This window comes from Phyllobates terribilis, unplaced genomic scaffold (genome assembly GCF_046119375.1).
Source record: "Phyllobates terribilis strain yellow unplaced genomic scaffold, ASM4611937v1 Scaffold_8__6_contigs__length_399053987, whole genome shotgun sequence".
NCBI lineage: Eukaryota > Metazoa > Chordata > Amphibia > Anura > Dendrobatidae > Phyllobates > Phyllobates terribilis.
This window is the reverse complement of record NW_027362768.1, coordinates 312888387-312909855: the sequence shown is the minus strand read 5'-3', so window position 1 is coordinate 312909855 and position 21469 is coordinate 312888387. Positions and strand designations below refer to the sequence as shown.

General features: G+C 41.1%; 1 protein-coding gene across 1 annotated transcript in view; it reads left to right on the top strand.

Annotated features, from left to right (window-relative positions):
• FGD3 (FYVE, RhoGEF and PH domain containing 3) overlaps nucleotides 1–21469 on the top strand; it is a 340862-nt gene that overhangs the window by 169584 nt on the left and 149809 nt on the right. Inside the window, exon 2 of the mRNA XM_073644555.1 lies at nucleotides 15397–15555. Coding sequence (XP_073500656.1) covers nucleotides 15397–15555 — 159 coding nt within the window. The remainder of the gene's footprint in view (nucleotides 1–15396; nucleotides 15556–21469) is intronic.

Below are 21469 nucleotides of genomic sequence, written 5' to 3'. Positions count from 1 at the left end.
ATCCGTCACTGATCATCTCGTGTGTGATGATCTAGACGTGGGTTGATGTTCCTTTGCGACAGACTGTCATAGCCCAAACGATTGACACATAAGAGTTTATTTCATTTCCTTCCCTATTTCATTTTACTTCTGCATGTTCCAAATAATGCCGGAGTTGCTAAGGGAAGGGGGTAAATAATCTAATTAAGACCGAGAATCCAATAAGTACATCTAATTAGTGAAATCTTGATGAGCTTTACATAGAAAAAAATAGGAAAGCTACAAAATAACAAATGGTGTTGATTGACAAAGATTAATTTTTTGTTACATAGATAGTTGAAAGGGTTAAATACGTGCTAACCCGTAGGCTATATTTTGATTTTAGTTGTGAAATTTTTGCACGAACTTGGAGTTGCAGGAGTGAGAAATCAATGAAAAATGTAATGCCTATTCATCTCTTTATTGCATCTTTTGTGTTTTATTTGAGCCGAAAAAAGTCACAAAGTCGAGTTGCCCAAAAATGTAATCATCTACTGTACTTTCAATGGCACTACAGGCCATCAATTGGTGGTGCAGGGCTGATTGTGGTGTAGGTGAAGCCTCAGGAATGCTTCTGTCTTACTGAACAGATCGAGTTGGCGCTACAAAATAAATCCAAGCGTTTGTTGGGTAGTTACCAACTAAATTCCAAAACCGACCTGGTGCAAGGTGATTAAATTATGGTACTTATGAAAATCTCAGTACACAACGCGTTTCTGGGCTTAAGGGACCCTTTTTCAAATGGCAGAGCCGATCTTCCACCAGGTCCGGCTTTTGGAGTTTAGTTGGAAAATACTCAACAAACACTTGGATACATTATTATTACCAATTGGCTTTGTTCTTTGGCAAGCTCAGCCGTGGATGCAAAACGGAGGCTTGATGGAGTGGCACAATTTTGTGGATCTCCTTTGTTACCAATACTTACCCCATGTGCCTTCCTTTTTTATTTTATACTAGCTGTACCCGGGCACGCGTTGCTGTGGCTCAGTGTGATTAAATGGAAAAGAAAGAAAAGAGAAAGCACACGTTTGTAAAATATTTAATTTCACAATGATTGTGGGTATACAATATTTTTTGTTGTTCCATTGTCTGTGTAGTTATAGAGATTTTCTGGTTTGCCGACTCTAGAACACACAACATATAATTGACATGAGAAGCAATCCGTGTCTAGATTTAAACCGCACAATTCAAAGATTGGCCCTGAGCTTTGTTGATGGTGATTGCAAACGCCAATCGAATTGGGAATTAATGCAACGTTCATTTTTATTTAAATAGATTTATATATATATATATATATATATATATATATATATATATATATATATCTATATATATATATATATATATATATATATATATATCTATATCAGATGGGGCAATGCTGGCGCTGTTGATAGTTGTGCCCATCAGGCAGGCATGGTGGCAGCCTGTACCCTGTGACCCCTGCAGGCCTGTACTCTGCACAGGTCACTAAAGAGGTCGGTACTTGCTGTCAGGTGTCACAATGGAGCCGGTCATGTCAGGGATTGCTAGTTATGCAATTCCCTATTACAGAGGGAATGTAACAGGAGGGGGCGCGGGGATGAAGGCAGGCGGTGGCAGAGGAGGAGGGGGTGATCTGCTTGACATGTCCCGTGCCGGTACCTGCCAGATCTCCGCACCGCTGCCGCCGGTGGCGCAGTGGGATTTGCACTCGCTCGCTATCCGCCCACTGCTGCGAGGCTCGGGCCCAGCTCAGCGCCCAGAGGAGGCCGCGGCCTGTGCCTCTCCGTGCAGTCTCCCTCTCTCCCTCCCCTGCTTACTTATTTTTGCGCAGTCGGAGAAGAAGCCGCAGCAGCAGCGATGCCGGAGAGCAGAGGCGGTGGTGATGAGCAGCAGCGTCTTTCGGCCTCGAACAGACAGTCTCATCATTCACCCCCCCCCAACCTCTACGGGGGACACGAAAGGTAGAGGAGACACGAAGAGGAGAAGAAGCCGCAGCAGCGATGCCGGAGAGCAGAGGTGGCCGCCTCTGAGGTGGTGGTGGTGATGAGCAGCAACTTCTTTTGGCCTCGAACAGACAGTCTCGTCATTCCCCTTCCCCCTCAACCTCTACAGGGGACACGAAAGGAGCAGAGCACAGGCAGCGGCTATGGCAAATGAGGGAGAGGGAGAAGGGTTTATGAATGAGATGTCACTAAGGGGGGGGGGGGGAGTCAGCCTGGGACTGAGCTCGTAACACCCCCTTCTCGCTGTTGCTTTTACTTCCAACAGCTGGTATATCAAAACATAGTAGTAATGTAAAAACATGCATGTATTCGAATGCAACGTTATGTCAAAATTTCAAAGCAATCGGTGAAGAACTTTCGGAGATTTAAGATTTTGAACAAATGAACATTTACATTATTATTTCTATAGATTTTTTTTTGCCTATGTCTTCAGTACAAAATAAAGGCATTCATGCCCATTATCCTGTTCCCAGCAATTCAGCACATTTGACCCAGATGATTTTTGACTAACAGACTGCAACATTTTCTCACAATCAGTTTGGTAAGAACCAATGAGGAGGTAAAATTCCAGTCTGTGCTATACTCTACTCTACGGACAATAGTACTTGGGCACTGTCCTTTCTAAATCCATAGGGATTAACATGGAGTTGGTAACTCCTTTACAGCTGTAACAGCTTCCACTCTTCTGGGAAGACTTTCTGAAAAATGTTGGAGGCGTCTGTGGATGTTTTAGAAGAAGAAAACTTGAGGTCAGTCACTGATGTTGGAGGAGAGGCCGGGCTCACAATCTCCATTTCAATTTATCGCAAAGAAGTATGATGGGTTGAGGTCCGGGTTTTGTGCAGCTAGTCATGTTCATCTACAGTAAACTCGTCAAACCATGGCTTTATGGTCTTTAATTTTTGCTACAGAACACAGTTATGGGGAACGGAAGATGTTCTTCTTCAAACTTGTAAAGTAGCTCTGTTCATGGTAGACTGGCAGTTATGCACAAGCCACTCCATCTAGCCGGTCCCAGAGGAACCATGGTCATCACCTTTTAACCCGAGTACAGGGGACTGGACTTGCAGAGATGGCCTCTTGGGTTGCGTCCATGGAGTGGCTGCTGGCTACTGTAGTACGCTGGCAGAAATGGGTGGTATAAGATGGGTTAAACAAAAGAGATCACAATTGTCAGGCCGAGCAGAGGTCAAAACAATCCAAGAGCAGTAACTGAAAAACTTTGACTGATAACCCAGGTTCTGTTTTCAACGTTTTTTAAAGAGTTTAAAGGTTGACTTACCGGAAAGGCCACTTATAGGTGGTAATGGAGTTTTCTTCTTTCTGGGGTAGATCAAGTTTACATGCGTTTTTTCCAGGGAGCATAGCCATAAAAAAATTCTTCCTAGTGGATGTTCACAAGGGGAATCAATATCTACTAAAATTTAAGTAAGCAAAATCGAGTGATACTCTACCAAACTGATGTTAAGTTTAAAGTGTCCGTAATTTCATGGAATCCGATATCTTGATCCTTTGTCAGATTTTCTATTTATTCTTAACACATAACTAATAATTTTTATTATTTTTCCTACTTTTGTTGATCTGGCCAGGTCATTAGACCTGTGGATAGACGACCAGGATCTGGATTTAGAAAGCTTTCAGGTTCTCAAAGAAGAATATCTCTGGATTTTCTGCTACTTTAAAGAATTATCAGATGGGCTAAGAAAGTCCAGGAGGGGGATTACCTGGCTGTAAAGCATTACACTGGATTTTTTTTAGACTATCGGCATGAAGCACTACAGTCTATTTGTTCTTGGTCTCCAGGAGGGATTTTTCCAAAACATTAGAATAGAAGGTGTAAAGATGTATGGAAGACGCACAACATTCTGCAGACATTTAATGAAAGTTCTTCCCGGTTCTACTATAGGCTTGGAGACCATCAGAGTCCACCTCTTCAACCTACTAATCTGGAAGTGCTGTCAAAGGGCGCTTTGTCTCTTAAACTGCATATTTGTTTCTTTTCTATACACATTATAAACTTCCTTGCACAAATATTTATATTTTTCTCTTTCTGCTGTATTTTCACTATAGAATTTCCTCATTACCACTTGTTTCCTGATCTGGTAAGATGTAATATACGCCATGTTCTATGGGGTTTTTACCTGGATATAGTACGTTATGTCCACTGCCTTCTTTTTTTTTTCTCACATGCCAATAATTTGTTTAGAATAGATTTCTGGAAATTTGTCTACAGATACAATATCTGGTTTGGTCTAGTTTTTCTCCCCTAACTGGGTTATCTGAATGGTACAAAGAAATAACTTGATTATGGCTGTTTTTTATGGGAAAATCCCATAAAGGAGATTTCTCAGCTGATTTTCCTTTCTCTTGGGATGGTTCATTGAGAACCATCTGAATCATTTGGATGCATTTATAGTAAGACAGGTGTACTTGCATTGAAACTCAATCTCATCCTGTCTAGCCTAATTGAAAGCTGCTCCTCAGTGTCCCTCCTCCCTGCTGAGATCTCACACAGCTCAGTACAAGCTGCAACTGACAGTCAGGCTGGGTGTGTGGACTCATGAGCTCTCTTATAGTTGGACTCATAAAATGATTATTAGGATTGCACAGCCATTCTGACATGTATTTTCAAAGTAATTACACTAGTCTCATCGGGTCCAAGAGAACTGCTTAATAATGTTTTCAATTTGTATTGTAAAATCTGGTTACAAATACGCTTTTATATGTCAACGCTGTGAGCTTAGCACATAGGCCCATCATAGCAATTTAGCACTTATCCACAGGAAAGCCCTGAAGAAAGGGGCTCACAAGTCTACCCCTTTGATGGTCAAGCCTACGAACCAACTCTCTATTGACTGGCCATAGAACTAATGGAGGTGGTTGGCTTACTTTACTTGGCTATTTTTGTCAGTCCCATATACAATGAATATAGTGGTGGTGTTTGTGCTCTACTCCAGATGCTGCTCCCATGATTGATGGGAGCCCCAGCGTACTCGGAATAAGTGGTTATGGTGGACATACCCTTTAAGGCCAAAACCGGCACTGAACTGAGGGCAGAGAATAGACAAATATTCTTTTCTTTTGCACAAGTCATGCTTTTCTTTCTTTTTTTTTAAGAAAGTGGAGAATCCCTTTAATTATCTAGGACATATTCCATCAGCACAATGTTTGTCATCATATGTTTCCCTGATCTCAAAATTGTCAAATTATCCTTGTCTTTGCAGCTTTTTCCTAACAAAAAATGGTTTTAATAGATATTTTCATGTGGCCACTTTATTCTTTATCTAATTAGCTCCTTTTTTAAACAGTAACCGTTACTTTTATTTTTCCATAAACCAATAGTACACGTGACATTGAGTTGTATATCTTATCAGATAAATCTGCTTCTGTCTACTCCTGGTCTGATTTTTTACTTTGTAAACTGTGTATTTCATAGTGAAATCTGTATTCAGTGAATCCATTACTGAGATAGGAGATTGGTGCTCATGAGATTCTATAGGAGGAGGAGGAGTTAGTGGTAAAAGAAACATTCTGCTGCAAGTTCTCCTGAATTGTCAGTTACATTTTTAAACTTTTTTTTTTTTTTTAAGTGTAACTGTCAATTTAGGAGAACTTGCAGCAGAATGTCTATAATTGCCTCTAGCTCCCTTTCTTCATCTCCATAGAACTTTATAAGCACCAATTGTAATCTCCGATTCTTTAACATGAATCTTTATTTACTAAAAATAGATTTTACCTCTAAATTGAGAGTGAAAGATCAGTTCAAGCGGAAACAGAATCAGATTTCTCTAATAAAATATAATACAAAGTTCCTTATTGTTATGTTTACTATTGATTTGTAAAATTAAAATTAAAATGGTGGTTACTCTTAATGTTAACTTTATTTGATTTAGTCTGTTTTTTTTTATTTTTTAGTATTATTATTATGTTTTAGCCTAATTCGTTTTTTTCTTTTTTTAAATATTGTAACACTTTAAAAAAAAAAAAAAAAAATTATGTTTTACTCCACCACGGTACTCAAACACCGTGTAATATTGTACTTGCTCTGCAAAGGTGCAAAAAAAGTTCCAAGACCAAAAAAAAGCATTTTTAAAACAAGTAAAAAAAAAAAAAAAAAAAACGCAGGTAATAAATCGGCCCCCTGTGTATTAAAATGATGCTTCTATGACATCCACACAACGCAAGAATAATTCAGCCTGTTACCGTTGCAAAAATACAGTACTCCGATTAATGCAATTGGAATATGCCCATTATAACACCATGAGATCTAACCTGCCCCTGCTTGACTCTGACAAGTTGGTTTGGACGCCTAATTATATGCAGTTGTAAAATCCATTTGGTTCCTTTGCTTAGATGGGTTTAGTAATAAGAAGTGGTCAACCACATAATTCCTTACTTTTTGTCTTATGTAGCAAACGATAATCAGCGAGGGTTCACTATAGGAAATGAAGCTGTAGCGCTAATAGTCATCGAATGACCCCTCACTGTGACACTGATTACAGGGGTCTGTGATACTCGGCTGCAATTAGCGGCAGCTCTGTAGGTGTGTTCATGCTTAGCTGTAGGGGCAAGGTAATGATTTTGTCAGCCAAGTTTAGCTCATATGTTATGATGCAACATATCAAATGATTTCCCACATTGCATTTAATACATCCTAGAAATGAGCTGGAAAATGAGAATTTCCTACAACATTCTAAGTGTTTAAGGGGGAATATTTCTCCTTGTGACATTCCGGTGTAAGGAGACTTATAGGCCATGCAGTCCTCTATTTGCCTATATTACTCTATTTACTGCATATGATCATAGATAGACATGAGCGAACGCGAATTTTAAAAGTTTGAGGTTCGTATCGGACATGCTTCCGGTGCTAAATTCCGAACAAGAACTTCTCCCGGAAGTCTGTTCTAATGTTTGGAGTTCCGGGGGTAGTCCGGGAATGAGAGAGATGTTTTCCTGATCCAAAGTTCGGGTGTCCATTGTTTTCAATGGGGTTCGGGAACAGTTCTGATACTCAAACTGAACTTTGGACTAAACTTCGGGTTGGGTACCAGAACCCAAACTTCCACGGGTCCGCTCATCCCTAATCATAGAGGCTGAAATTGTGAATCTCAGACCCATATTTCCAAAACCTGGAGGAGCTATGGCTCAGATATCGGCTATTTGACTTTTCTCAGACTTCATTATGTACAGTCAACACTTTTGATGGCGTTGGCTTTTGATTAAAAAGACCCAGTCAGTGTATGAAGACTTTTTTTTTTTTTTTTACACTCCGTGCTCCAAGGGAAATATAATATGCACATTTGCTGATAGAATCAAAACTAAACACATTCTTCTGTAAAAAAATAAATAAATAAAATAATAAATTACGATTTCAAGATTTATCCAGCCAACCAGTACCCTGCTGTCACATAGAGTGACTTTATACCTGAGCCCCAAGCCTGTATGATCCCTTTAAGGACAGATTACAGTAAAAAAAAACAATTATCATAAAGGATCCAAATTGTTAGTCCTATTAAAGCTAGTGATACAAGCAAGCGGCTAAATGTGATTGGGGAGAACTGTTCTTGCACAACCACTGGTCATGTATCACATATATCCATATCTGTGCCCTAAAGAGAATCTGTCAGTAAGATCACCCCCCAGAAAATGTATACATGACATACAGGCTTTTGAAATGTTAAATCCATCAGCACCTTAATATCTTCTATCTGTTGCTGCATTCCTGAGTGATTAGTGGTTTCATTTATATGCAAATGAGGCATTTCTTGCATGACGGAGCACTTCAGAGCCTCTTTCTCCTGAGCTTGTTTACCCAGCTAGCCCCATTCTCTTTAGCTTGATTGGTAGCCCACCATCTGATTTCCTTGCCTGATTTCACAGACACTGAGCTCTCAAATTTAAGGGGCTGGTCCTGGTTGGAGAAACTACATCAGGAGGGAGTAGCTATTTAGGTTTTATGTAACGCCAAGAGCACTTATTGCCTCATATGATGAATGAATGATAATGCTAATTTCACAGGATTGCAGCAACAGATAGACAATATAAAGGTGTCAATGGATTTACGTTTCAAAGACCTGCATGCCTCATATATGTGATGTTGGGAGTTGACAAATTCTTCTCTGAGATGGAATGCAAGTGTAAAATCCTAGCGTTCCTTCCCAAAAATGGCATAAAAAATAATACTACATCAAATGTCCATCAAAAAATGTGAAAATGCAACAATTAAAGCTGCTTGGTATTGTGGTTGTGTATTTTGGTGTAGAAAAAAACACAGGAAAAACTTAGTTTTTTTTGCATGTATGATCATGGCTTATAGGGTATTGTCTAATATTGCTTCATGTAAGTGACCGCTGCAGCCAATTATTGGCCTTAGTGATTGACAGCATCAAAAAAGTAAAGTATAAATACATTTTTGAGGACTATAGGGAGAGTTGTTGCTGGAACTGATTGAACACTTGGGGTTTGGTTATTTTTCCCTTTCATTGGAGGAAATGTGGCACCCCAGGGGTCTGGTTCCCACAGTAACAGCAGTGCTATGTCTGAGAGCAGGTGGGAGGTCTCTTGGTCAGGAATCCTATGCATGCCACACCTCCTGCCCAGTCCTGGGAGGGGAAGAACTTCCCCTATATAAAACTGGGGCTGAGGCAGGGTTAGAGAGAAGAAGAGGAGCAGCTTAGGAAAGAAAGATCAGGAGCTCAGTGGGAGCAGTGCTAAAAGGAATCAGGGGCTGGCAGCTGAAGAGCTCGCCCTGATTGAAGAGTTACTACCGGACCCGGAGTCCGAGGCTGTGGGGATTAACCCAGACCCAGCAGCAGAAACCGCCCGGCAGGGGATTTCAGGTCCTCTGGCCAAGAAACCCGAAGGCACGGTCACACGCGTGGGACCAGCACCGCCGTCGTGGAGCGGAAGCCACTAGAAGGCCCCGAGTCACCGGCCATACGGGTGAGCACCACACGGTACACTCAGGGACGTGGGCTACCTTTACCCACCTCTAGCAAGGAAGCCAGAAGAGTACAATTAGTTGGGGAGGCCTACAACTCCGCCTGGCCAAGGGGGATCCCATCTGCTCAAGGACTGACCAGGCCCCGACCGCTAGCCAGTACTCCGGGAGGGTCTATCTTTGTCACCAGTAAAGACCCTGAACTACACCGCATCGTCTCTGAGTGGTTCCTGCTACCCCCATCATCCACGTCGGCTGCCCTGAGGCCATACCCCTCCCGTTGGGGGTTATACCATCCACGCTGCACCATCCTTCCACCGGCCTCAGCGGTCTGCCCTGCAGCGGCAGCTCCATAGCTGCATTCAACGGGTGGCGTAGTCGTCCTACATCTACTGCTAATATACCGCCACTTAGTCTGACTCCCTGGGCACGGACCGGGTCATCGCCACGAGACTACTACCCCTATCCGATCCGGCTCCGGGTAGGCTCCCGCGTGCGCAACGCTGCGCGACTCAGGCCCAGGGGCGCGTCAGAAACACTAAAGGTTATTATATATTTGAATGTCACTTTGTATTATGTTCTATTGGATATGTTTGTTCCTTGGAATCACTAAACACTTGTGCCACCGGGTCCCGATAACGAAACCGCCAAGAATCTCCATATTAAATACCTTTTATTTCCTCCAGGAATAAGATGTAAGATGGAACATTGCAGATTTTTCTTTTCCTGCAGTCACATTATTCTGCACATTCCTGTCATTTTGTAGACGGAAGATTAAGAAAAACGTGTCCTGATACAGCGGCAATGTCCAGACCGCTCCACGGGGCTGTGTATGAAAAGTTCATTGTACTATCCTTAAGGCAGCTTATTTCCCTCTGACCTAAATACCTCTCTCATGGTCTCATCAGTTTCTACATTCTCAACCAGTTCTTTACTTAGGGTCATAACATCTTGAGACATAAAATGCATTTTGTTGTTTTTTTTAATCCCATGGTGCAGGGTTTATTATATGATGACAGCATTTGGCAGTAAGGCAGACATTGTAGCTTTAAGATATATTTCCTCTGCTTTACGATATACTCTGCAGTTGCTTCAATGTTTTAAATCCTGGCTATTTCCATAGCACAACTCATCTTCAGCCCTACCATTCATTCCTCTTGGACTATCCCTTTGCCCGCTGGCTCTTTCTGCCCCAGGGATTTTCTCTCCCGTTCAGCAGTGCACCCGGGATCCATCACCTTCCCTTCACACTGTTCCTCGTCCATCTTTGCCTGTGCGCCAAAGGACACAATGCGCCCTATAACCCCTATGTCGCACCTTGAGCTCCTGACATTGCCGGAATGTCCACACAGATTTCCAGTACAGCCTCCCACTGCCTGGAGCGGGAGATGCATGCTGACCCTAGCAGCCCACTGCACTTGAACTTGACCTTGTTACTGCACTTCCCTATCTAAGTCACTACCAGGAAGTGCCTTCTTTTCACTATCACTAACCCCCTCCCAATGTGGGCTCATCCCAAACATTAACTGTATCTTAGCCTATACCTCCAGCTAACTACAATCACTATCCTTTAACAGTGTGTACTAAGCCTATTGTCCTTATCTTATGTCCTATCCTTATACTGTACACTATCAACATTATAGATTACCAACATGTCCGATAACACTGCCACACACTATGCATATTATACTTCACATTACTATATTAGCAGTACTTATACTACACCATATCACATTACACACTAGATACCTAGAAACGCATGACACTTTTCACATTGCACAATATTGACGCGATTGGTGTCTTCATGGGTAGGAACACAGCACCATGGTCCAACACCCTTATACATGCTTTTTAGTATGATTCATGGTCTCCACTCATCTGGAGTCCATCTGCATGTGGCTTTTAGCTATAGTTATGTTCTTCGTGACCTAAGCATTCATTAGAGTTCGGGACCCAGCCCTTTTGTCTGTCCTTATTCACACAGGTAACTTCTGACACGTGGTAAGGTTTTAATATTAGGCAGTGTAGGACCATCCCTAACAGGTTCACCTTGTCATGGTGGGATGGCTTTTATGCTGGTTTTGATCAAAAACAGTGTTTACTAAGAATCCCATGTTATTTAAATGCACTTATGCTTTTTACTTATTTAGTTACAGCAGAGTTTATGTTCATTTTGTTTCTTGTAGGTTTTTTTATAACCTTTTATGGCCTATTCTTTTTGTGTGAAGTAGCAACCCTGGCCGTCACCGCTCCTTATCCTTATGGGAGGCTATGCCTGGTACTGCCTCTTGTCCTATTCAGTATCCTCTTTATTTCCTAAATCAATAATATACATGAAAATAAGCAACTCTGTAATATATCTTATCAGAGAAATCTGCTTCTTTCTCCTCCTGGACAGTATCTTTCACACGCAAAAGGTAAAATCTTTATTCAGTGGACACTTTCCCATTACTGAGATAGGAGATGACAGTTGGTGCTTTTAAAATTCTATGGAGAGGGAGGAGCTAGAGGAACGCACAGACATTTTGCTACAAGTTCTATAGATCTTTATGAGCACTAACTGTCTTCTATCTCAGTAATGGGAAATTCTGAAGTCACTGAAGACAAATTTTACACATGTATTCAGAATTTTAAGAAGGAACGATCAGTTCAGGGGGAGAAAGAAGCAGATTTCTCTAATAAGAGAAATTACAAAGTTTCTTATTTTTCACATGTACTATTTATTTAGGCCATAAAAATTAGAACCACTCTTTAAGTGTACAGGATAAGCGGCAGCACCAATGGACAAGCCAAAGTGACTCTGTTAACCACCACTGATGAATTGGTTGGAAATCATCCAGCTTATCGGTTGATTACAAGCAGGCTTGGACTGGCCCACCGGAGAACAGGAGAATCCTCCGGTGGGCCACCACCCTCTTATATGAGCAGTACTTGGCACAATATAAATACAAAGGAAGCAACTTATTCATGTAACAATCTACCCAGTTCATTGTTATATACATTTGTGATTGAGGACAATGTCACATTTGCATCTAGCTGAAAAGTGGGGCCCCGGAGTTGGTTAAGGGTGGGCTCTTAGCACCCCAGTCTGATGAATTAACTAGGTAGGCCAATGTTGGACCTAGAGGTGCCAAGTAAATAAATGTAAAAGACTTTTTTTGAGCCATGGGTCTTTTAAAACAAAATAAACTAACGTATCTTTTAAAATATGTATCGGAGAATCAGAAAAAGGTATTAGTTATATATAAAGGGTTACACGGTGAATGGTGTCACTTCTGAAAATATAGCTGTACCCTGAGACAACTGCCAAGTACCAAATGTCTCGTAGCACAGCAGAGATTGTCATTCATCTGCTCGTGATCATTATGTTTGGATGATTAAAGTGCAGCTTGTATTTGTTTTCTAGTTTTATTTTTTATTTTTTGCTATATGTTTGAATTGCACCCGTATAGATACCAACGTAAGGCAGCTCCTACGGTGGTTAAAGTGACCCCACCATTTTCATATTTATTTCATAAGTCATTAGTGTACATGAAAATAAGCAACGTCTTATCAGATACATTTTCTTCTTTCTCCTCCTGGATTGAGCTTTCACTCTAAATTCATGGATACAATCTTTATTCTGTGAAGTTCCCATTACTGAGACAGGAGATGACAGTTGGTGCTTCTAAGATTCTATGGAGAAGGGAGGAGTTAGAGGTCGACACAGACATTCAGTTACACTTCTCCATGGAACTTTATAAGCACCAACTGTCATCTCCTATCTCAGTAATGGGAGAATCTGTATTAGCTGAAGACACATTTTATCCGTGAATTGAGAATTTTAAGAATGAAAAATCAGTCCAGGAGGAGAAAGAAGCAGATTTCTCTGATAAGATATATTACAAAATTTCATTTTTTTTCACGTGTATTTTAAAAAATTAAAACGATGGTTACTATTGGCTAGATTTTCCGTGTTCCTCCAGGTGAGGGATACAGATATCACCTATGGGTACCATCTTCTTACTTTAGTAGAGTTTCCAAGTTTTTAACCTCTGGATCTCTTACTTTTGTATAATCAATGTATTAAAAAAAAATAAAAATAAAAACATAAATGTAATTCCAAAAACATATTCTGCATAATTAATATAATTGGTCCTGATGAGTAAGGTTTCTGATCTGCAGGGATCAAGTTATGGAATAGAAGCAGCTGAGCAGATAGAACTGGTTAAGAATTAGCTTCGTCTCTATTTTATTCTTTTACACCCCTGCTATTTCCATGCTTAGGAGTCCAGTGGGTGGTCCTACTTAGTGATTGACATCTACTGTATCCCCTTCTGTACACTCTTCTAGGAAAGTCTGTCAATCCCTCACTAGGACCGCCCACTGGACTCCTAAGCAAGGAAAGAGCAGTAAATGATACAGCAGTTGTACTAACAAACCTATATTATTAATCCTGCTCTATAACATGTTGTCCACAGATGGGATTGAAGACATTACAAAACAAGTCACCCTTAAATAAAATTATATTTGAAAATACTAATTAAGATGGGTAAATAATACTTTTTATACAGTGATTAATCATTTATAAGGGTTCTCCGTTTCTTTATAGCCTTCTATAGCTTATATTCCATATAGGCTGTCAATATTTATTTAGTGCAGGTCCGACCTGGTATAGAATTGGGTTGAATTTTTATACCAAGAACAAGAATTGTGCCCTTTTGGGAATCAAAACATTATCTTTTTTCTAATTTCTAAAAACTTTTTAAGAGTATTTACTGCCATGAGTTTTTTGCAAGGTTGTGCCACTTGCTAGTCTCCTATTATACCCGATCATTGTTTATATGAAAGGATCTTTATTGTCTGTATTGTATAGTATTGTGCTATTTGTCAGTCTTTATTTCAATGTATGTTGAATGCGCTCGTAGGTAACTGTATTCACTTGCAGAAATCTTTTCTTTTCCCTTTGAAAGGAAACTCCTGTTTACCATTCAATTTGCCTTCTCCTTTTCATTTACCTTTTCACAGGTATGGCACAGTGTTTAGCTATTATGAGTATATAAAAGGTAAAGTTTTAATCCCATAGATAAGATAGGACCCTCCTGATTGGGGTCACCTTGTCGCGGTGGGATAGCTTTTACGCTTTTTTGATGAAAATAATGTTAACGAAGTACCCAATGTTATTTACATGTACTATTGCTATTTAATTATTTGCTTATTACAGGGTCTAGTCTCAGACAGCTCTGCCTAATTGGACAGAGCGTGAGCAGGCCGGAGTGTGGTGATGCCCACGGAAATCATCAAAAGTTATGCCACTTTATTGGGATAACTTACACCAGGAATAATACTCCATTCCCTGAGTGGAGTAGCATTTCTGATGAGGCGCACAACACTGAGAAGATGCACCAGATTCATTAAGTGGTGTGAGATACTTTATAAATTTAGCGCATCCTGCCCCACCATGCCCCTTCATTAAGACTGGCACGTATAATACCACTCTTAATCAGTCCCTTTCATTTTAGTGACTTTGAAGGTCTAATAATGCATGTCTTTTTTTTTTTTTTCTCATGACACCCTAGGTATACTGTGGCATAACTACTTAGTTGTTTGGTAATGATATGCCACTGTCAAGGGGATACTACAACAGGAGCCATAAGATCGTAGCGTCTGGTTTCACAAACTTCTGCGCTGGTTAGAAGTACTTCACCATCTTGTTAAACAGAGCAGGTTTTTTCCTTGAAGGGTTGAAGTTGAAGCTCCTGGAGTTTTCCTACCTGGATTGTCGAAGCTGTTCAGTGTTGACCTCTCCCCTCTGCTATATATACTCACCACTGGCACTTACGAATTGCCAGTGTTAGTTATTACTGCCTGGTTTGGAGTTGGAGGTTTAGTTTGTGGTTGGAGTTGGCATTTGGAAATTTTGTTCAGGAGACTGTTACTTGGAGTTTGTTTGTATGCATATCCTCACCCTCTCCCATTTGATTTCTCCTTCCTTTAACTCCCCGGTGTTCCACTCTGTTGTTTGGTGAGTGTATTTTGTACGACTGTTATTTTAATTTATTCCTGTCCATCTTCCCTTGTTTGTCTGGTTAGTGTATTCCTATACACCTCCGCTTTCCAGCTCCCTGGATGGGGCAGGGGACAGATAAGGGTTGATTTAGGAGCCTAGCAAGGCACGTGAACCTAGTGTCTCCACCTTCAGGAGTAATTCAAGGGACAGGATAGACTAGGGAGCCCATATTTCTAGGGGCCTGTTTAGTGTCCACAGTACCAATGCACTGTGTGACAGCCACCTTCAAAGAGTGGAGACGCTATGTAGGTTGACAACTCCTATGGGAAAGGGACATGGGGCTACCGTGAGCTGCTACTCCCATTTCACAGAGAATGTTTAATTGGTAAAATTATTTATTACTGATGTTTTTGGCATTTTCTTACCCCAAATAATCTAGTGTTATTTATTTGTGTTTTCAGGTTGTGGCTACACCACTTTCCAAGTGAAGTGTCATGTTGAATCAAGTCCATTTGGAAAAGCTACGCACACAAGCCCGGTACCATGTATTCAGCAAACTGGAAAAAAGCCAAGGGCAAAAGTTCATCCAATCAGGAAGTCAAATCTAGAAAAACCTCAAGGTTGGTATTCAATGTCTTGTAATGTTTTTGACATACCATTGAATTTAATTTCTGGGAGTTTAAAAAGGGAAAAAAATATCACTTAAAAAAGAAAAAGATCGATTTTAAACCCCTTTCCGACCTTGTCAGTAATAGTACATAGCTGTGCCCTGGGACTTATGGACCAGCTACGTACTATTACGCGCGCTGCGATCGCGCCCGCCCACACAATCGGTGAGGGGCGATCGCCGCCTGGTGTCAGCTGATTGTTACAGCTGATACCCAGTGCCATGTGCAGGGAGCGGTCCCGCACCGAGCCATGTGCAGGGAGCGGTCCCGCACCGCTCCCTGCAAATTAACCCCCGCAATGCTGCGATCGAAGTCGATCGCAGCATTGCGGTGGCAAAGTGAGGTGATCGCTATACTCACCTCTCCTGCCGGGGTCCAGCGATGTCTGCGGCGGCTTCCGGATGTTGCCATGACGACCCGATGTCGTCATGACAACATCCGGGTCACCAGGAGGCACGACGTTACTGTGGTCATGCGCAGTGCATGACCAAAGTAATGTCTCCCCTGTGTGCAGCGCTGACAGGCTGCATGCCATAGGTAGCTTCTGCTCTCTATGCCATGCAGCTGATCAGGCTGCAAAAAGTAAAAGTCCCATAGTGGGACAAAGTGTAAGAGTGAAAAAAAAAGTAGAAAAATGAAAGAAAAAAAAAAATTGCAAAAATATTTGAAAAAAATAATCCCCCAAAAATAAAAATATATTGAACCCATAATATTTATTTATTATGAAAAAAAAAATAAACCAATAAAAGTACACATATTTGGTATTGCCGCGTCCGGAACGACCTGACCTATAAAACTGTCCCACTAGTTAACCCCTTTAGTGAACACTGTAAAAAAAAGAAATAAAAAACGAACCAAAAAACAATGCTTTATCATCATACCGCCAAACAAAAAATGGAACAACACGCGATCAAAAAGACGAATGTAAATAAAAATGGTACCTCTGAAAACGTCATCTTGTCCTGCAAAAAACAAGCCCCCACACAGCTCCATCATCCGAAAAGTAAAAAAGTTATAGCTCTCAGAATAAAGCGATATAAAAAAATAGTTTTTATTGTGTAAAAGCGGTAAAACATAAACTATATAAATGTGGCACCGCTGTAAACGTACAGATCCGAAGAATAACGCTGGATTATCAATTTTACCACAAGCGGAACAGCATAAACCCCCCCCCAAAAAAACAATTCCTGAATTGCTGTTTTTTGTTTATTCTGCCTCCAAAAAATCGGAATAGAAAGCAATCAAAAAATGTCACATGCCCGAAAATTGTAACAATAAAAACGTCAACTTGTCCCGCAAAAAACAAGCCGTCACATGACTGTCTGCCAAAATATGGAAAAAATTATAGCTCTCAAAATATGGCGATGCAAAACTAGTCTTTGTAAAAAAAAAAAAGCGTCATTTTAGTGTGTGACAGCTGACACCGACCCGAAGAATAAAGTCATCTAATACCTTATAACACACGAGGAACGGTGTAAAAAAATAAACTCTAGGGTTGTGGCTAGGGCTAGGGTTGGGGTTGGGATAGGGTTAGGGATGGGTTTTTTTCAAAAGTAAAGAAAAAAAATGATCACAATATGGCGACCAGTGTTGAGCGCAAGTGCTCGCTACTTCAGTTTGCATCGGGTGCACAGGTATGCACTAAGTATCGTGGGTGTTCGAGTGACATGCTCGAGTATCTTTCCCATATGCTTCGCGGCCAAAAAAAACGTTGCTGGGATCGCCTGCCATGCACGAGCGATCCCCGCATGTTTTTTTTTGGGTGTCTAACAACCGTGAAACTTGCGTGGCAGGGACTCAAGCATGTTGCTCGAGCACCCGTGATACTTGGTGCATACCCGAGTACCCGATGCAAACACAAGTAGCGAGCACTTGCGCTCAAGACTAATGACAACTTATTCAATATGATGACCTAATGTTATCAAATTCTGTCGTACCTCTGGGTTCCATATGTTCACTATACCCCTTGATAAAATCCTTGGGAGGTCTAGTTTCCAAAATGAGGTCACTTGTGGGGGGTTTCCACTATTTAGGCACATCAGGGGCTCCCGAAATGAGACATGGCGTTCGCTCTTGATACCAGCCAATTTTGCGTTCAAAAAGTCACACAGTGCTCCTTCCCTTCGGAACCCTCACGTGCGCCCAAACAGTGTATTTTCCCCACATATGGGGTATTGGCGTACTCAGGAGAAATTGCACAACAGTTTTTAGGTTCCATTTTCTCCTCTTAGTCTTGTGAAACTAAAAAATTTGGGGCTAAAAGATCATTTTTGTAGAAAAAGTTTGATTTTTTTATTTTCACGGCTTCATGTTCTAAACTTCTGTGAAGCACCTTGGGGTTAACGGTGCTCACCACACATCTAGATAAGTTCCCTGAGGGGTCTAGTTTCCAAAATGGTGTCACTTGTGGGGGTTTTCCACTGTTTAGGCACATCAGGGACACATCCGCTAATTATTCAAGCAAATTTTACATTCAAAAAGTCAAATGGCGCTCCTTCCCTTCCGAACCCTGCCGTATGCCCAAGCAGTGTTTTTCCCCCACATATGGGGTATCGGCTTACTCAGGAGAGATTGCACAACAAGCTGCATTGTGCAATTTCTCCTGTTACCCTTATGAAAATGCAAAAGTGGGGGCTGAAAAACATTTTTGTGGGAAAAATGTGAAAATTTTATTTTCACGACTCCATGTTATAAACTTCTGTGAAGCACCTGGGGGTTCAATGTGCTCACCATACATCTAGATAAGTTCCCTGAGGGGTGTAGTTTCCAAAATGGTGTCACTTGTGGGGGTTTTCCACTGTTTAGGCACATCAGGGACACATCCGCTAATTATTCAAGCAAATTTTACATTCAAAAAGTCAAATGGCGCTCCTTCCCTTCCGAACCCTGCCGTATGCCCAAGCAGTGTTTTTCCCCCACATATGGGGTATCGGCTTACTCAGGAGAGATTGCACAACAAGCTGCATTGTGCAATTTCTCCTGTTACCCTTATGAAAATGCAAAAGTGGGGGCTGAAAAACATTTTTGTGGGAAAAATGTGAAAATTTTATTTTCACGACTCCATGTTATAAACTTCTGTGAAGCACCTGGGGGTTCAATGTGCTCACCATACATCTAGATAAGTTCCCTGAGGGGTGTAGTTTCCAAAATGGTGTCACTTGTGGGGGGTTTCCACTGTTTAGGAACATCAGGGGCTCTCCATACGCAACATGGCGTCCGCTAATTATTCAAGCAAATTTTACATTCAAAAGTCAAATGGCGCTCCTTCCCTTCCGAACCATGCCGTACGCCCAAACAGTGTTTTTTCCCCACGTATGGGGTATCTGCGTGCTCAGGGGAAATTGCACAACAAATTTGGGGGTCCATTTTTTCCTGTTACAACTGCAAAAATAAAAAAATTGGGGTCTAAAGTAACATTTTTGTGAAAAAAGTTAAATGTTCATTTTTTTCTTCCCCATTCCAAAAATTCCTGTGAAGCACGTGAAGGGTTAATAAACTTCTAGAATGTGGTTTTGAGCACCTTGAGGGGTGCAGTTTTTAGAATGGTGTCACTTTTGGGTATTTTCTGTCGTAAAGGCCCCTCAAAGTCACTTCAAATGTGATGTGGTCCCTAAAAAAAATGTTTTTGTAAATTTTGTTGGAAAAATGAGAAATCGCTGATCAACTTTTAACCCTTATAGCGCACTAATAAAAAAAAATTGGGTTCCAAAATTGTGCTGATGTAAAGTAGACATGTGGGAAATGTTATTTATTAACTATTGTGTGTAACATATCTCTCTGATTTAACGGAATAAAAATTAAAATTTTCAAAATTGTGAAATTTTTTCAAAATTTTTGTCAAATTTCCATTTTTTTCACAAATAAATGCAATTGATATCGATATTTACCACTATCATGAAGTACAATATGTAACGAAAAAACAATGTCAGAATCAGGTGGATCCGTTGAAGCGTTTCAGAGTAATTACCTCATAAAGTGACAGTGGTCAGAATTGTAAAAATTGGCCTGGTCATTAACATGCATACCACCCTGAGGTAAAGGGGTTAAATAAGTGAAGAAAGAATTTGTATAACTATACAACTATTTGTCAAGTGTAATATGGGGGATCACAAGGCTGCATCTTTACCCGACAGGAAATAGCACAGATACGGGTTTCTTACTTCTCTCCAGGTTTTTTTTTAAACCTAAGAGCAACATAATGTACAGACCGAGACCCTGATTCCAGCAATGTCACTTACCGGGCTGATTGTTGTAGTTTTGCTAACTTCCTAAACAGTTTTATTTTTATTTTTTTTATTATCACTAAAGGATTAGTTTGGCCATTTAATCCTCCTACCCTGTATACCCCGCCCCGACCACTGATTGGTGGCTTTCTGTATACACTGCACATAGGCAGAAAACAGCCAATCAGTGATGTTGGCAGGGTTATACACCGCTCAGCATTCAGAGAACTGCTAGATCTGCAGCAGAAAAAAAGAGAAATTTTATGAAAACTGCATCAAGCAGCTCAGTAAGTGACACATAGCTGGAATTGGGGCCTCTGCTCTCAGATGGGGTAGCAAAATCCTAGTTGCAGATTACTTTTAAGCAATGGAACAAAAGAGCATATTATTTTGAAACTCGACTGTGATTCCACTTTCTGCGGTGACCAACTATACAATTTCTTGTGCCGTCTCTCCAGATAATTTAGTTGACCCTGTGCTGGTTCTCTTTTTGGTAACTATTTAACTAGCAAGGGAATTCCTTCACTGCCCACTTTGGGTCTGCATGCATTCTTGTAGTATCTCACAACTTCCTCTGCCTTATACAGTCTCACTTGATGTCCATTCCAGCCGTGACCCAGCACAGCCGGTACTTGCACTTCCTCTGTTGTCGGCTGCAGCTCAATCCTCTGTGATGAAACTTGTCTCTTCTATGCTGTTCTGTAGTATTCTGTATCCCGGCAGCTTCTCTTTTTCTTTGCTGTGTTGCTCTCCGGACCGACACACAGAGGGAAGGGGCTGCCACTCAAGAATTGGTCCATAACCCCACCCTATGTTGATGCCAGCTAACCCTCCCTATATGGCCTTTTTGGTCCCACCAACTAAAAGGTCATTGGCAATTTCTCCCTTGTTCCCCACTGAATTTTATCACAAACTTCCCATACAAAGAAGACCTTGTATATGACTATCCTCCCAAGACTAGCGCTTGGGGTAACATCTCGTTCCTGTAATTCTGCTGAAACCGAACCAGAAGCTAAATGCCTTAAATGACTACTTGACCCTAACTTAGCCAATGAGTACAGTCACTTGACCAGAATAAATAGCGTATTAGAGCATAACTTTTTACACCCATTTGGCACGCCAGTACAACTTCCTGGAGCGTAATGTGTGCTGGGCTCAGCGCGTTCCCCTCAAAAATCCCTGGTCAGCTTTAGAGACTCCTGGAAGTGGTTGTCCACCACTTTATGCCGAATGACTAGGAGTCCCCTCCTAAACCTGAGGCACATCCTTACCCAAGTACCATGCCATGGCATTGGTTCCCAAATGCAAACCTTCCCCCGCACTCCAATAGGTAAGATTTCCACCTATTGCATTCATTCTATTCTCCTCAATGTCCTCATCTACAAAATATAGGTGGGTCGGAGGGCTGCAGGTATTTGGACAATGGGAGTAGTGTCACATACACAAAGTGAAAGGATTGGAATAAAAAGTTGCTGAGGGGTTAAAATGGTGGTTCGATTGATATTTGTAGAGGGAATTATATCTATGTATAATCCCTTACCACTTTTTTTCATTTGCTTTATTAGAAAATTCCCTACCATTCACTCTATCCTGATAATCCCCATATCTGTCTTCTTTACTTTACTTCTTGTGACTTTTTGTTT